This window comes from Crinia signifera, chromosome 4 (genome assembly GCF_055691185.1).
Source record: "Crinia signifera chromosome 4, ASM5569118v1, whole genome shotgun sequence".
Classification (NCBI taxonomy): Eukaryota; Metazoa; Chordata; class Amphibia; order Anura; family Myobatrachidae; genus Crinia; species Crinia signifera.
The window spans coordinates 142,177,697-142,196,340 of NC_139220.1; the positions used below are offsets into that span (position 1 = coordinate 142,177,697).

The following is an 18,644-nucleotide window of genomic DNA, read 5'->3' on the forward strand; positions in this document are numbered from 1 at the left end:
CCAATTGTGGCACTGTAGATGTATTATCCGGTCCACTGGTGGAGGCGGCTGGTTGGATCCCAAAAGATAAAGTGCAAATGCGTGAAGTGGCAGTTGGGGGCAAGAGGGTGTGGCAGCTCCTTAGTTGGGGGCAAGAGGGTGTGGCAGCTCCTAGTTGGGGGCAAGAGGGTGTGGCAGCTCCTGGTGTTGCCCCCAACTGCCACTTCACGCATTTGCACTTTATCTTTTGGGATCCAACCAGCCGCCTCCACCAGTGGACCGGATAATACATCTACAGTGCCACCATTGGTCTTTTCCTCATGTTCCAGCAATAAGGGATGATACAGCGAACACGCTATCCAAAAAGGATGAAAAGATCTCCCAGAGGAACCTACCAAAAGGACTGCACCGGTAACTATACCTCATCTAAACATTCCTTGGATAAGGGAAGTTTGTTATCCCCTGTTTTACCAACTGGTCCCTTGCTTTACCATCTAGCGGCATCAATAGGAGCGGATCCCCCTCTTTGTTTACCCCCCGAAAAACATGTCGCTACAAGTGGCCTGGCGGGCAGTGAGCTTTGTTTTTAATTCTTAATTTTTAATGAAATGTAACATGTATGTGTACCCAATAAATGTAATTTTATTTTCCAAAAATCCTCATTGGTTATAGCGCTACCTTTATTTCTGCTTTTCCTCTGTTTATTTTGGGATCCACTCAGTCCCATTGGTAGCTGCTTTACAGAACACCCCTTGTCAGCGCCCATATAGCTACACAGTAGCTTCAGTCTTTCTTAATTCCATTTACATACCTGCCCCAGTCCCACGGAGTCCTGCTTTCAGTCAACACTGTGATTTAGAACAAAGTTTACTGCTTCCTCTGAGACAATCTGACTAATCGTTTGAAATACTGTACTGCTTTGAACACCCCAATGATCTTATTTGCTGAAGGCTGTTTTATCCCTGCCCATGTTAAAACATAGAAGCACAGGGAATGAAGACACTTAAAAAAATAACATGCAGACTTCAGCCAGATGTCTATCTACAACAGAAAATACTTGTGTAAGGAGCATATCAGAATCAGAATCCGCTTTATTGGCCAGGTATACAGATGGAGCCTGCCTTGTCGTGGATGGCGTTTCTACCGCCATCCACGCTGGCGACCGGCTCCCGCCAGGGGACATGTGCGCATGAGATGCCTGCGTGCCCCGTGGCAACGGAGCTCGGCGGGGGTTCCCGATGCCTCCCCCGCCGTCTCCACCAATCCCCCTCGCCCCCCCCCCCCCCAACTGGGCAGCGTCTCCCCAAAGCGGAGACGGGCTGGGAGACGCTACCCAGCCGCCGCGATTCTGGGAACCGCGTGCGTGTCCCAGTCTCTATCGCCAGGGATTGACCAGACCGGCTCCATCTGTACTTGCCTATACTAGGAATTTAGATTTGGATTGCTTTGCAAAAGCCAGTTAGGTAACCGTTAAACAGTGAAGGTACAGATATACATAACATATACAGGTATACGCTAGAATAGATGTATCCTTGGGAGGGTGATGGACATGTACAGGGGAGACACAGGGAACATATATTCGCGTGGCACCGCTGAGCTAGGCAGCCATCGGCAGTGCCACTGGTTGTTGCAACAGGAGGTGACATCCTGCTTATAGCATTAACTTGACCAAGGTGTTAAATGATTTAATATTATTCTACTGTTCCTTTTTAAAATACCGTTCTCATATTGAACTATGGGCCTTATTCAGATCTGAGCTCAGTACAAATTTGTTTGGAAAATGGGCAAAACCATGTGCACTGCAGGTGGGGCAGAGGTAACATGTATAGATAGTTAGATTTGGATGTGGTGTGTTGAAACTGAAATCTAAATTGCAGTGTAAAAATAATGCTGCCAGGATTTACCCTGCAAAGAAACAAAATAACTCACACAAATCTAACTCTCTCTATGCATGTTACATCTGCCCCACCTGCAGTGCACATGGTGCACATGGTTTTGCCCATTTGCCAAACAAATTTGTACTGAGTTTAGATCTGAATAAGGCCCTATGTTAAGTTCATGCTTAGCTGTGTTTGCAGCATGAAACGTGTTTTTTTTTTTTTAATGACCTTGTAAGCACATGTGAAAGCATGACAAATAATACTGCAAAAGTACTTTTATTTGATAACAACCAATCCTTCTTTAAGGGAAATAACAGCTCCTTGGAGACACCATTACATGTTTTCTTTGACTCTACCTGGGAGCTGGGACTCCCTTTCTTAAACCATTACATGTACTTACATAATTCTCATTTATAATAAAGAGATTTGACACATTACTTATATAGACGTATCTGTATTTGAATGTTTGGTGTTTTATACCTTATGCTCGAAATTTATTTTAAATGGTCTTTAGCTGGATATGTCATATTGCAGGCAATGTAATATGATCCAGAATATAAGAAGTTGAGAAATAAGAGGCCACAAAATAGCATTGGAGTACCACATTTGGGCAGTACGGACGGTGTAATGGTTAGCATTACTGCCTCACAGCACTGAGGTCATGGGTTCGATCCCCACCATGGCCCTAACTGTGCGGAGCTTGTATATTCTCCCCGTACCAGCGTGGGATTCTTCCCACAGTCCAAAAATATACTGGTAGATTATTTGGCTCCTAACAAAATTAACCCTAGAATGAATGTGTGTGCGTGTACATGTGGTAGGGAATATAGATTGTAAGCTCCACTGGGGCAGGGACTGATGTGAATATTCAAATATTCTCTGTAAAGCACTGAATATGTGTGCGCTATATAAATAACTAAATCAATTTGACTGATTAGGACTCCTTTACTGTTCTTTGGGCCTAATTCAGATGGGATACGGTCATAATGTCTACAGCAACTAGGTCGACAAGCATTGGGTCAAACTGCTAGGTCGACATGCAGGAAGGTCGACATGAGTCTAGCTCAACATGGGTCTAGGTCAGGGGTGGGGAACCTTTTCTGTGCCAAGGGCCGTTTGTATGGGGAAAAAATCCTTCGGGGGCCATATGTAAAAATTTGTCTTACAAATTGTCCTGCTGCAGCCGTCCCACGCTCCGGCGGCTGCCGCTGAATAGGACTGACAGTCTTCGTCTGCTGTTTATTAAGAGGAATCTTGCGAGAACCTCTCGTGAGAATTCCCCTGTACTTGCCTCCAAGCCGCCAGGCTGGTCACTCAGAACGGCTGTGGCCCCCAGGCCTAAGGTTCCTAACCCCTGGTCTAGGTTGACAGGTCATTAGCTCCACACAAGCATTAGGTCGAGATGGGCACGGTCAACATGGGGTTTTTCACTGTTTTTTTGAGTAGACCTGTGCCAACATGCGGTATTTCATGCCCTACCATACACTAGGGCATGGTGGGAGTATAAAATAGTGTGCCGAGCGTAGCGAGGCACTGTGCCCAAAGCATCGCGAGCACAGCGGTGCACTTTAAAATGTGTCCATGTCGTCAGTGTCGACATTCGGGTAAAAGAACAGTCAAAAACCCCATGTTGACCATTGTCGGTCGACATAGACCCATGTTGACCTTGCTGCATGTCGACCTAGTGGTGTCAACCTTGCTGCGTGTCGACCTAGTTGCTGTAGACCATATGATCCACACCCATTCAGGCATTTTCTCTATAACCATGTTGCACGTGCAGAGAGAGTTAGATGTGGGTAAGTTATAATGTTTCTGTGCAGGAGAAATACTGACCGCTTTATTTTTACACTACATTAGATTTCAGTTTGAGCACACCCCACCCACATCTAAATTCAGTCTGAATTAGACCCAATATCACTTTCCAGTAAGCAGTACAACTATTTAGAGTCTTAACACTTTTAATGTGCCTTTCAATGTTCGCTAAAGCACTTTAAAAATAGAACAAATTGTTTCTGCTTGTATAATTCACACCATGGTGCCTTAAACACCTAACAACATTGAAGCATTTCTATTTTTGATTCGTCACTAATCTTTAAAATCTGGACGACTTTTCTTTCCCTTGTCATCAGCGCCATTTGTAATCCTCAGCCATGTCTATCATTTTATATTTGAGTGAGGTAATGCTGTGTACACACGGTCCGATTTCCTTTCAGATGTTGACAATATAGTCAACATCGGATCGGAATCGGATGCAGATCACAAGGGTTTTAACCCTTGCGATCCCGATCCGATCCCGATGCGCGTTCACGTATCGGAAGCCAGAAAGTCTTGGCTGCCTTGTCTATATAGTGCAGATCTGCACTATATAGTCAAGATAGGATGCAAATCGGATGTGCCTTAAGATCCTATCCACGATCCTATCTGATCGGATCGTGGGTAGGATCTTAAGGCACATCTGACTGTGTGTACACACCTTAAATTCCGCAAAGTGTTGCGCCACTGGCTGCTCTACTTTCTTTCCTTCCAAAGCCATCCAATGCTTTGGGTGGTGACCTGGCCAACATGTTGCTTTGCCTCTAGGCCAAATCTATATACAGTCTCAATACGGTATCCCCACATGGGCTCACTCCCTCTTCCCTGTAACATTACAGAGATAGAAACTTTGTATCAGTGCATTGTTCAGGTTTCCTTATTTCTTGTCATTTTGCATCTATACGATACCACTAGACAGGCTATTCAGCATGAATCATGTTTTGTGTAGCTGTATGTATATTTTTATTCTTATTTGTATATATTTCTTTGTAAATATTTCTCTTACGTTGATTGTTTACACTCTGACGTCAGAGCAGGCAGCGGAGTCTGCCACTGATGACACCTGCACCCCCTCCCCTGCAACTGAGCCACCAGGTGATCTCATTATGTGTACCAGCAACATGTCAGGTAGTTCCTAAATATGATTACATTTCAAACGTTGAACACGATCTGTGTGTGGGATTTGGTGATATCCCCTTATAAGGATCGAGATTTACGCCTGCGCTACCCCCCATATATCAGTAAATATTGGGTGAATAGCCGGCACTCTCACTCCCCCTTGTGTAGCGTCGGGGTGCTCCACCAGTGGTGACAGGATACAGGTACGTTTTTTTAGACTGGAACTCCACGGACTTCAGTTCAAATAACAACACATGCTCCTGGCATACTTCCAATGTTTCGAGCTTGAATTAGCCCATCGTCAGGTGGGTACAAACAACAAGATTTACAGAGCAAGACTAACCTTATATCCCCGTATGTTGCCGTCCTCCAGCAGCCTGGCCTCCATTAGCTTCCTGTTAAACCGGAAGTACGCCTATGAGGCTGTTACTGTTGTTTACTAGTTGTCATGGTGACCCGGCTACTGGACACGGAAAAGTACATATATTACAACACCAAATCTGTGATATACATGCCGATAAATACAGATGGAAAATTACAGACATAATAAAAGGACATATAACGATATTGCATACTTGGAGCTAAGGTCAATTACATCATAGCACAGTGATGTTTATTTTATAGGCAGACCTTTACATTTAAGTGATCATTTAAGCCCTTGGCTTCACTGTGTCCAACAAAAAGATCCATTTGAACTCCAGCTTTAGTAATTTTTTATGTTGTCTCCCCTGCGATTATCATCAGGGACATGATCAATTACAATGCGTTTAAATGTTGAGATGGAGTGCTTCATTTCGGCATAGTGGCGTGCTACTGGCTGATCTGATACTTTGCCACCTAGAGCTGCTCTAATGGCCAGTCTATGCATTGCCATCCTCTCTTTCAGTGGGTGAATGGTCTTACATAGCACATGCTACATGGGCATTTAATTAAATATATGATGTATGAGCTGTTACATGATAATGGAAATTTGATTGAATATTTATGTCCAGTATGAGGCTGCACAAAGAATTTTCCTGTAATCATGTGATTACAAGTCGTGCAACCTATACAGGTAAAACAGCCTGCTCTTCTTCTGGTGATTTCTCCCTGTAGGTTTTTATTGTGTGGGGTCACATCTGACTGAACCAACCAATCTCTAAGGCTTTTGCCTGATTTATAGAAACTGCCTCTGCATAATTCTGGTATTTATTTTTTATACATATATACTTTTATAGGGTTCTTTCTGTTTGTACTGTAGGCCACAGACTCTTAGGCCTTTATTCAGATTTGATCGCAGTACAAAATTGTTTGGAAAATGGGCAAAACCATTTGCACTGCAGGTGGGGCAGATGTAACATGTGCAGAGAGAGGTAGATTTGTGTGAGTTCTTTTGTTTCTGTGCAGGGTAAATACTGGTTGCATTACTTTTACACTGCAATTTAGATTTCAGTTTCAACACACCCCACCCAAATCTAACTCTCTCTGCACATGTTACATCTGCCCCACCTGCAGTACACATGGTTTTGCCCATTTGCCAAACAAATTTGTATTGCAATCAGATCTGAATAAGGGCCTTAGTGTGGTTTTCAATGTCGGTGTGTGCCCGATTGTACTGTTGTACCCATCTGTTCACCACCTGTTTGTTTCTAGATCATTTAAGCTGTAACATGCTCTGTCTGGAAATTGCATTGACTCGAGACCTACTGTAGCTTTTTTAATCACTCCATCTCTGTATCCCCTATCTCTGAATTTCTGTTCCATAGCATTAAACGATGTCTTTAATCAGTTTCATTGCTGGTTATCTTTATTGACTCTTAAAAGCTGTGAGAAGGGTAAACTTTCTACAGTGGATCCTTAGGTGTCGCATGGACTCCAAGATTTGGTCTTTCCTCCACCTCTGGGGCCACCACAAATAACAGTAGCTGCAGTTAGCTCTCCTGTTACTAGCTGCTCTTTGCTGCCTGTACCCAAGTAAGGGCTCCTCTGGCAACCCAACATGCTCTCACTACAGACCACAATTGCTCAGTTACCCACTCCCAAGGACTTGTCACCGAATCAAGGCAGTGCAGCATCCCCCTCCTCCCGGACAGAGGACAGGGCTGTCTTGGATGCATGGGGGAACAGTCCTCTACTTACCTCGCTTCCCTCACCTACCCTTCCTATGTACTCGCTGCTACAGTGCCAGACAGGACAGAGCAGAAGCACCTATTCTCCACTGCTAAGCTACCACTGCCAGATAATGAATGCCAGGTATACTAGTCAAAACATAGACGGGCACTGTTCAGGAAAGGAAACTTTCCTCCTACACTAGAATGACAGTTGGGAAAACAGGTTTGATTTTAACTAGTTGGACCGACCATTTTCGGCTTGTTGCAGTGGTAGTGTTCAGATGTATGGACAAAATATAAACACCATAATGTTGACAGGTGCATCGTTTAGATAATCAATATATTGACATGGACATTAAGGTGGCTATTCAATTAGCTGCAGAGCAATTCAATTGGTGGGGATTGCCCCACGTGTCAATTGCTGTAGTTGGGTTAACCAAACAGATTCTGCTCCTTAATCATGATTTATTCATTTAAATATTTTTTATTTTATTTTTGACACAGAAAAATTACTACTTAATGCCTTTCAAAACACTACAAGGATTTTTAGCCGGCAATTAGAAGCTGGATACATTGTGTGGCTAATTGAATACCCCCCCATGTATGTTTATAATCAAAATGTAGACAGTTAAGATGTCGACTTATTAAAATATAAACAGGTTCAAATATTGTCTGTTAAAATGTAGACACAGTCAAAATGTTGATCTGTTTGCTCTTGATTTTTTTATTTTTATATCCTATGTATCTGTATCTATATCCGTAACATAAAGGGAGAAATTTACTAAGATGAGGGGTCTATTTCCCATGGGATGTTGCTATGGATCCTATCTATTATCTTCTAGAAGGTGCTAAATTAATAAAATGTAGATTCTGATTGGTTTCCCATAGCAACATCCCATGGGAAATACAACTCTCATCTTAGCAAATTTCCCCCAAAATGTCATACAGAAGTCTATAATATCAATAAACCCTTTCAGTCCTAAAAGATACATGGATGTGGCAGTTGATTAATGATTTTTATAGCGTGAAAGATCAATCTGACAATTTGACTTTCTTGTTTTAGAAACCTATGAGGAGGATGGCAATTGAAGAGGTTGGAAATGTAACTGCATCAGTGAATTTTCTGAATGGAAGTTCTAATAATGTGAATATCATGACCCAACCTGAGGATCAGGGTAAAGAAGATCTTTGTGATGTAGAAACTATTTCCATGTCACCAGATGTTTCCAGTGCAAAGATAATAAAGATAGAGGAAATCGGTGATCTGCCAACTTCTCAGTAAGTTTTATCATGCTAAAGTACTTGGACAAATGTTTACTCTCATTTGAAGTCACCAAATAATGACTGCTTAACTTTGGTGTATCCAGCTTAAGGGGGATATTCAATCGCCGTCGAGCATCTCCCGTGGGGGAGATGCTCGACGGGCCCTATTCAATGCTGTCTTCCCCGACAGCATTGAACAGGGTTTCCTGGCAGAACGAGCCCGACATCTCTAGCTGTCGGGCTCGTTCTGCCGAGAACAGCCGGGAAGTGACGAGCTGCCGGCTGCATCTCGTCACTTCCCAGCCGCAACTCGCGGCCACGCCCCCTTCTCGTCCCACTGCAGGCGGGACATTGAATCCCGCCTGCATGTTCTCGCTCGAGCTGAACGGGACTGGGTCACGGCAGGCGAGCAAGCTCGTCTGCCGTGACCCGAAGATTGAATACCCCCCTATGTCTGAATCCTCAAATTGGCTTCCCTTTTCAGAAAAAGCCTCAAATTCAGAATAATCCACCATTCTTTCAACACAGTCTTAGTTGTAGCAAATATTTTCTTGAGTGAAAAAAAAGATGTTCTTTTTAGACCAAAAGCTGTTATTTCCATAGAACTGGCCCAAGAAGGAACCACCTTGGGTGATTTACCCCCAGACCCAAATCAGAGATTTTTTGTCTTTATAGTATAGTATCCTGTTCTATCTTGAATACACCCTGATGTTAACTAGATTCTTCCCTCATAACAGAAGCTATAGATCCACCTTAGAGGCAGTTGATGTTTCTGCTACCTTATTTTAATTTCACAAGCGGTATTATTTTCCTTTAGTTATATGGTGCCTTAAGGGATCTGCAGCACCAAATACAGAGTACAGAAACAGGTAGGCCAAACAAGAACATGTTACAGTTCAAGACAATGTAAGACAAGTACAGGATATATACACTTTGCTACATCCGCAAACAACACTGAAATAAGTATCAGGGTTGCAAAAACCGAGGTAGTTGATGTCATCGAAAGGAGTATGGAGTAGAAGATAATTTAAAGTAGGAAAAGCACATGAGGGAAGAGGTTCCTTCTTGAGCTTACATTCTAAAGGGGAGTGGCAGACAGACAGGGGTGCACCTGCCACTAGAATAGAAGGCTAGAGTGAGTTGGCTGGGTTTTTTTAAGAAATGGGTCTTGAGAGCCTGTTTGAAGTTTTGTGGACAGGTGGAGAAGTCTGATGGGCAGATGTAAAGAATTCCAGAGGAAGGATGCAGTATGTGCAAAATCTTGGAGGTAAGAGTGGGAGTAGGTATGCAGGAGAGGCGGCGTGCGTTAACAGAGCAAAGAGCATGTGCAGGAGTGTACAGTACGTCTAACATGTGTCTCTAGCAGGCCATGTATGAGAACTGGACTTTGTTCCTCCAGACTTAACCCTTATTAGACATAATATTCCTAAGGAAAATACACACTATCTGTATTTATACTGATGTAACACACAGCATATATACAGAAAAACGTTTACAATAAATATCCGAGTAAACCATGAATACATTTGGTCAGATACTTATCTAGATTTCCAGCACATGGAGTCCTGAGGATAGAGGCTAAGAGAGGAGCTTTGCAATAGTCATCAGCTGATCCATTTTTAGCTGCTGGACTGAACCATGTTCAATGTTACTTCTTTCCATCTGAAACCGCTTTCCTGTACAACAAGGTGCCTTACCTAAGCGTGTTACCCTTTTTGGTTAGGCATTGAGCACATCTGTTGGTCAACCCTTTCAGTATATATATCATCTGTGATATCTGCTACCAGCATCCAGAGAGCACACCGGTTCCCAGCTGTCTCCTTAGCAGCATGTTGCTAAGATACCAGTGGGGCTGGCAGGAATTCCTAAATCACTTCCCATTCTGCCTGATGCCTGCAACAATGATGTCCCACCACTCACCCATTTCTAGGAGTCAGATGCTGTCTGTAAAGGAAAGGTGAAGGGTCACTGAGATGCAACTTAGGACCTAGGATTGAAGGCAGTAAAATATAAACCAAGCTCACAAAGTGCTGAACCTATTCCTTCCAGCACTTAATGAAAACATAAGAGGGCTGAAGGTCCATACACACTGGCAGATTATGCCCAGCCTGTATGGACAGAGATGACCGCTGTCATCGCTGGGGGGGAAAGCCACTCAGTGCCTTCACACTGAGCGGCTTTCTCCCTGCCCGGCGCTGTGGATGGCTTTGCATAGCGCAGCGCTATGGAAAGCCATCCACAAAGCCGCTCATCGGCTGGTAATACAAGCAGATGAATGGCTTTACCGGCGATGATGCAGTAGCGCGCATCATCGCTCACCGCCGGCTTTGAGCTGAAAGCCGCTCAAAACACCAAGTTTGAGCGGTTTTCAGCTCAAAATTGCCCAGTGTGTATGGGCCTTTAGAGGAGGCCCTTACTGTATATACACAGCTAAACAGTTAGCTCATTATGTGCCTCACTAAAACGTGTCCCCTAGATAAAGGAGAAGGACATTATGTTGATTTGAAACTGCATTGAAGTACACTTAGCATCTTCCTGTATATCAATTTAAAATGGCTGTATTATTGTAGGCAAAGAAAGTTTATCCATTTGCCAAGAATATACAGCAGTGCAGAATTCAACTTCATTAATAATTTCACTGACTTGAAAATAATACATTTTGTATTATGTATTTTTTGTTATTAAATATAAAAAAAAACTACATAATAGTACATAGCTAACGGCTCCTCACCTCTGAGATGAAGTACTGCCAGTGACCACTAGAGGCTACCTGACTGACCAAATGGCTCCACAGAAAGTGAGAGAAAAATGATCGGTTTCAAACTTGCTGGATATGGAGAGAGGGAGCAGTGACTATTGGAGGTAGGAGCAGATAGGGACTAGGCCATCATTTTGACAGGCTTTTAACTAGTTATATATTTTTAGTGAAGGCAAGTACTCATGCATCATAATCACATTGTTTATACAGACAATTTTCTAAATTTCTAGGTAACAGCGATCACTAAACGATTATGAATCATACTGCAGTCTGTTTTTTGCACATGTTATTAAGAATGTTGCTATAATTTGTGTAATGCTTTATATTGAATATTTTTAGAACACTATTTTTAGGAGCGACCATCTGTAGTACATTGTATCATTGCCACAGTAACTGAACTTCAAAGTCATTCGTATGGATCATCAATTTAATTAAATCCAGTTATGTTGCTGTATAGTCTGTGATGTTGCTTTGAAGTACAGGGTTGTCTTTATTTATTTTTAATTAAAGTAAGTTCTTTTATTAGACACCATAGCCACACAAAGTACCAGAGGTGAGTGCTGAGCTATTTCTTATGTATCATGTGTATTGTTTTACATAATCTAAATCTTGATACATTTTATATTTGTTATTAGTTTACATAGTATATGTATCCTAATATCTGAAGAATCCCATGGAAAACATACTGTAGGAGCATTAGAAGAAATAATCACAGAAACCTTTTGTAGGCATGGCCAACTGGTTGGCGTCCATTTTTATAAAAAAAAAAAAAAGACAAGTCCCAACTTGCCCTAAAGGTCCATACACACTGGGCGACTATGCCCAGCATGTATGGACAGCGATGATGTCAATCACCGCTGCGAGCGGCTTTCCGAGAGATGATGCGGGAGCGTGCAGCAGTGCTCACTGCTCATCGCTGGGGCATACACACTTTGCGGTTTTAAGTTGAAAGCCACTCAAACAGGCTGTTTTGAGCGGCTTTCAGCTCAGTCGCCCAGTGTGTATGGGCCTTTACACTTGTCAACTGGCAGAGCATGCTAGAGCTTGTAGTTTGCCCATACCTGTTTTTTTTTTTTTTTTATTCCATGCTCATCATATCTTTTATGCTGCTTTCCCACTGCAGAAACGGGTAAAGACCCGGTATTGTTAAATGGGACTCTAAAACGTGTCTGAGCCTGAAAGCCCTTTCCGACTGCATGTTGTAAACGGTATATTACTGGTTAATTACCGTTTTTGTACCATTCACATTTAAACCCGTTTTGAAAGGTACAAAAACGGTAATTCACCAGTAATATATCACCCCCCCCCCCCTGGTACCTGTCCTGCCCCCCCCCCCCCGGTACCTGGCAGCTGGTACCCCTGCTCCCCCCCTTGCCCTGGTACCCTGCTCCCCTGGTACCTGGCAGCAATCCATCTGGGCAGCGGGGCAATGCAGTAGGCAGCGGCGTGCCAGGGCTCCTAGTCGGCAGGTCATCCACTGATGCATAAAAGCATGATGCAGGAGGAGGCTGCAGCTGGGGATCTGGGCAGGTCCGTGCTCAGGAGGAGGAAGCGGGTCCATTAGGAGATTGTCATTTCATCGGCGGGGGTCCCTGCCGCGAATGGGAAATAGTGGGCCCGATCATTACATATGTGCATATCTAATGAGCCACTAATTAAATATGCACATATTTAATGAACGGATCCGCTATATCCCATTCGCGGCAGGGACCCTCGCAGATGAAATGACAATCTCCTAATGGACCCACTTCCTCCTCCTGAGCACGGACCGCGCTGCCCGGATCCCCAGTGCCCCCACTGTCTGTGCACCAGCTGCAGCCTCCTCCTGCATCAAACTCTTGCATGATGCTTTATGCATCAGTCTGGGACCTGCGGACTAGGAGCCCTGGAACGCCCGCTGCCTACTCTGCCTTCCGTGCTGCCCAGATGGATCGCTGCCAGGTACCATGCGAGGGGGGGGGGTGCGGGGGTACCTGGGTGGGGGGCGGGGTACCAGCTGCAAGGTACCAGGGGAGGGGGGGCACAGGACAGGTACCAGGGGAGGGGGAAGACTAGTGTGGGCTCCTGCCGTTTAAGCAGTGGCGTAACTAACTTATTTTTGCCCCCCCGCGCCGCAAATTTGTCACCGCCCCCCTCCCCTCGGCGCCCTCCCTCCCCTCCTTCCCCTCCTTCCCCTTGGTGTACCTGCAAGCCGCATCTGCGGTCACGGTTCCGTCTCTCCCGGCTGTCGGCTCCTGCTGCTATAATGAAAACTGACTCTTAGAAAATGGCTGCCCCCATACTGCAGACAGAAAACTGTCTGCAGTACGGGGGCAGCCATTTTCTAAGTGTCAGTTTTCATTATAGCAGCAGGAGCCGGCGCTGGGAGAGACGGGACCGTGACGGCAGGGCACCAGAGGACAGCAGCGGGTAAGTGGTAACTATAGCCCCGCAGCCCCCGGCGCCCACATGTTCTCTGGGCCTCTCCACCACCGCGGGGGCTGCGGAGCTATAGCTACGCCACTGCGTTTAAGACCCTTTCCCACTGCCAAATACCGGTATTTGTTAAACGGGTAAAGCACCCTGGAGGTTTCCCACTGCAGCTCTACCCATTTAAAAAGGCTAAAAAAAAAACAGCAATTTACCGTTTAAGAGCTGCAGTGGGAAAGGGGTATAATAGGTAATTCAAATAACCAGCATGTATTTTTATTTATAAACTATATTACCGCATAAGCAATCACACTGTCCACATACTAATATGCAAATTTTTACGGTCCCCCTTTCTTGTGGTAATAGAAAATCTGATACTGCTGCCAGGGCCATAACTAGGGCGGTGCTGCTGGTGGCACAGCACAGGGCACAGTTGCCCTGTGGTGGCACCTGCCTCGGCTGCAATCAGCTTTGATATATACTAATGTACGGCTTTCTGTGGGGAGGGGCAATGTGAATGCGGGATTTTCGTGTGGCGTAATGGTAGAAAGGCTCTAATTTGTTTTGTAAAGTGTATAATTGATACTACTGTGTGGCATAATATATACATAAGGATGCTCTGATGTATGGCATTACATGTATAAGGGGCTTCACTGTGTGGTATAAGCTGCATAAGGAACTCTGTGGAAGGAACAGTAGGCAAACTTAGATGCCAATGCACAAGTTCACCGCTTTGCAGTTTACATGTGTTGCAGATAAAAGTGGGTGGAGGGCTTACCTCTAGCAAAAGACTGTTTGCACCAGGCAAAGGTCTTCTATTTTATAAAATAGGTGTATATGATGTTTTATTGTTGTCTATAATTAACATAAACATTGTTATTTCAGTCTTTTCAGTAGATATTACATTAATTATTGGTAGCATTTGGCTATAAAAGGGAAGCTGCCTTTTATTTTAGTATGAAGTGGTGGTGGGTGAAGTGTACTCCATCTTCAGCTAAACCTAAAATTAAATTTTTCTATTAAAAACCTTAATTAAGTATTCACAAAATGAAAGTTATTTTTAAGAGGCTATCTTTCTTTTATAGCTTTTCTTGAAACCTATTAAATTGTTGCCAGTCAAAAATTACAGAACAACATAACCGTAATGTCGACACCAGCAGTTGTGCGTACCCAACTATTCAATTCGATTTTGACTATATAGTCAACATTGAATAGAAAGCTAGTCAGAATCGCACTGTATGGGGCATAACACTTGAATTGCTCAGTCGGGTGCCATCTAGGGGTAGCCAACCTAGCATATTAGTCTTTTAATATATAGGATTATTAAGTATTAGCCCTTATTTTGTAAATTATAACACTTTGTTTTTTTGTGTTTTCCTAGGAGTGATACAAACGATCATATTCTGTCTGAAACACGACTGCCAAAAATGAAAGAAGATATGCCATCTTTATCCCCATCACTGAACACTGACATTCCAGGAGTCCCTGCAAATTCATTTCAACTTGAGTCAGACTTGAGGAGACTGAAAGGGAACCCAGACCTGTTATACTTATACATAAAAGTAAGAAAATAAATTTGTTCTGTTTGGTTATTTTAACTTTAAGGACATTCCCCATAGATTCAGACAAAACCACCGGTTCTGGAAAAATTGGCATCACACATGTTTGGAAAGACTCTCTAATGTTCCCCCGGCAATACATTAGTCTGCGGGAAAACTTTTGTTCCAGTATTGTAAGTTAGGGTGTGGCATTTATAATACAGAAAGAAAACACCTAAAATGCACAAGTGATGTTTTTTTTTTTTTTCTAAAGTGAACTTTTTATGCACACAAAGCTTTTATCGAACTGTGCTTTGTGTTTCAGTGTTGGGACCAATCTCTTTAACTGTATTACTAGGATGACCATATCTTTCTTTTTTTGTTCTCTACTGTATATAAATAATATATTTAGAACAAATATGTGACATTATAGTTTAGCTTTATTGAATTTGAATATCAACAACCATTAATATGTATACTTTTATTGGTGTTGTACACGTTTAGAATCCCCTTAATAAAATATAATACCCAGATAAAATTCAGTGCCCTAAACCTATTTTACACAAAGCCAAGAGCACTGCACCAACAAACTAGGTAACCCCATATGTTACAGTGAACATATATGAAAGCTATTGTATTGTGCTGTAGTTAGAACTATGGACAGCATGCAGTGTGTAAGAGTAATTAATAATTGCCGTAAGGTGAGACAATAATGGCTTCAGGTAACAGGTAAGTCCCCAAGGATATTCTATTTTTACTAATAAAATTGCCATGAATTCTTATTAATCTATGTCCTAGCAATGTAGCACTGGACACATACAATCTACATTTGAATCAGATGAGACCACTGTATTTTCCCATGCTCCTTGTCTGCTTCCTGACCAGAATAACAAGGAATTGTTATCCGTCCTAACATTAGAGCTCATAGACAGTCTACATATCCAATGCATAGATGGCTAATATTTCGACCCCCATCTGATGCACATGTACAAATGGTTGATTGTGTTTATGGTTGAATGGGTCAAAAGGTTGACATGACAATGGTCGACACAGAAGAGGTCAACAAACTTTTGCTTCTAACATCCACGTGTACTTCGATTGGGAATAGGTACCTTGCCCAAAGTATGGTGAACACAGCGTGGGTCTCCATTTTCACTAGTTGCAGTCACAAACTGAAATAGGTAAAAGTTTGCCAAAAACCTTGTCAACCTTTTTTTTATTGTGTGGACCATTTTTATGTTGACCTTTTTGTACCTGTCAACCATTTGACATTGACGACCTATTAACAGGGTTGCTAGATCGTCCCTTTTAATAAGCACATGTGAATTACATAGGTTCTTGATTGCTCATCGAATGAAATGACAGTTGGTATGAACTGACACCTCCCAACCATACCAACTCTCATTACATTTGATGAGCAGTCAAGAACCTGTGTAATTCATATGTGCACTTATTAAAGGGATGATCTGGCAGCTCTGCCTATTAACTGTCAATCTAATTTCTGTATATGGGCCAGATGCACTAATCTTCAAAAGTGATAAAATGGAGAGTGATAAACAACCAACCAATCGGCTCCTGTCTGACATTTTTCAAACACAGTCTGTGACATGGCAGGTAGGAACTGATTGGCTGGCTGTTTATCACTCTCCATTTTATCACTTATGAAGCTTTGTGCATCTGGCCCTATATCTTTTATACCACGCCCTTCCTAGACACTGTTATGTGAGGTATGTCCGATATCGCTATAGGCATTTTATAACCACTAACCATGCTAGATGTTACTAATAGTTTCTGCTAGATGCATAAACAAATTAGAAGAACTGTATGTACTGTAGTTGCCATATGAGGAATGGTTATTTATAGAAGAAAACGGCAAACATTCAATATTTTATATAGCGACATCTACCAAAGTGCACAGTCCCTACTCGAAACATTTCACACATTTGTTCTGGAAACTTAAAATTGCTGGTAAGTGTCAGTCTAATTGCATAGTTCAAGCATGTTGTACAATACATACATCTTGCTTCCCATAGTTATCAAGTGTTACATTTATTTAAATAGGGTTATTCTGTTTTTTTGTTGAAAAGAACATGAAAATATATCTGCTTACTCATTGTACAGGATTTTTTTTTATTTTTTTTATGTGATTTCAGCAAATTGAACCTTCACTTTACACCAAACTTTTCCAAAAAGCTTTGGATCCAGATGTGTTCAATGAAATTTTGAATATTCTACGGCTCAAGTATATTGAGTAAGTGACCATAGCATAACAGTAGTGCACAGGCAGAGATGTTCTTTACCTTCAGCCAGAAATGGCATTGTAGACGCACAGGGATGATGCAGTACAGATATGTATTTTCTACACTCTGCATGTTCCAGCACGGAGTATAATTCCAGGGAATGCTGATGTTGATGACTAGTAGCAAACGCGGGGTATACATTTGGTCAGTGGCATCTTCTGATGCATGTTATTGTTTAAGTGGGTGTATATAAATGTGAACTTAGGTTGACCACTATTGGTCGATACTTGAAAAAAAGTTAACATGGTCAAATGGTCGACATGAGTTTTTTCATATTTTTGGGTGTCTATGACGACATGGGCACTGTATTAGTGTACCGCGTCCCCTCACATAGCTCACTGAGCTTGCCATGCTTCAGGCGTGGTGCCTCGCTGTGCTTACCACACTATTATATTCCTCCCTTTATGCCCACAAGAATGGTAAAATATGAACAAGTAGTGTTTATTTTTTTATAAACAAAATCACGAAAAACTAATGTCTACCTTTTGCTTGTGTCGACCTTTTGACCATGTTGACCTTCTGCCTGTTGTCCAATAGTGGTCAACCTTTTGACTATTGATTTTTGATACTTTCGTCCTAATGGCCGTGTACCCATACACCTTATTTATATCTAACTGCGCCCAAGCCACGTCAAGGCTTCTCTGTATATTGGGGGTCCCTAGCGCTATATCTAGGTGCAGGGTGCGGCACCCCAAAAACTATCATAAGCTAGGAGGCCCAGTGCGGCATGCCAGTGAGATACTAAGTGTTAATAATTAGTGATAGGAAGCCGAAGCTATATATAAAGAGAGAGATAAATGAAATGTAATTAAAATAGGAGAGAGAGAGTGTTAGTGAGGGAAAAGTGTTAATAGAATGTAAGGGCATGCCGCACTAAAGCCACCCAGCCCAACCAGTCCAGGGGCACCACACCCCACACCACTGTTACCCTAAATTGGGTCTACAATTAGTCAGCAAGGAGCCACATGATAATGGCTCCTTACTTGGTATATCTGAACTAAGAGCTACCTACCTTGGAGCAACCCCAGACTACTCCATGTGGCAAATCAGGACCTGCATCTCCGCCTAATACAAGCTCCTCTCTGCCTCTCACAACATACATACAGATAGTGGTAGATGCTCAAATTAGTTCAGTAATACCATTCCGGTGTATGGAAGGGAGGGGTTAATACTGAGTAAGTAACAAGACATTGATGGGGGGGGGGCAGCAAGACATTATGGGACCATCAGGGAGAGAAGCCGGACTGGGATCAGGAATCATATGGGGGAAGGAGATGGGGGGGGGGGACGGAGACATAGACAAAGTCCTGGGACATAACAAGGGTATAATCGGGGGTAACTCTCAGGGTGCATCAGGAATGTCATGTAATAAAATGTTATGTTGTAACAGTCACGTTACCCCATTACAGTTCTTAGGTACAGATGATCTTAGTATACGGGAAGGAGGGAAGGACAGAGGAAGAATTCCCAGAACTATAAACAGTCCAGGCAGTGTG

General features: G+C 42.8%; 1 protein-coding gene across 1 annotated transcript in view; it reads left to right on the plus strand.

The window, feature by feature from the left end:
• RPAP3 (RNA polymerase II associated protein 3) overlaps positions 1–18,644 on the plus strand; it is a 56,046-nt gene that overhangs the window by 23,161 nt on the left and 14,241 nt on the right. Inside the window, exons 13-15 of the mRNA XM_083182639.1 lie at positions 7,944–8,158; positions 14,692–14,872; positions 17,002–17,099. Of these exons, the coding sequence (XP_083038765.1) occupies positions 7,944–8,158; positions 14,692–14,872; positions 17,002–17,099 (494 nt within the window). The remainder of the gene's footprint in view (positions 1–7,943; positions 8,159–14,691; positions 14,873–17,001; positions 17,100–18,644) is intronic.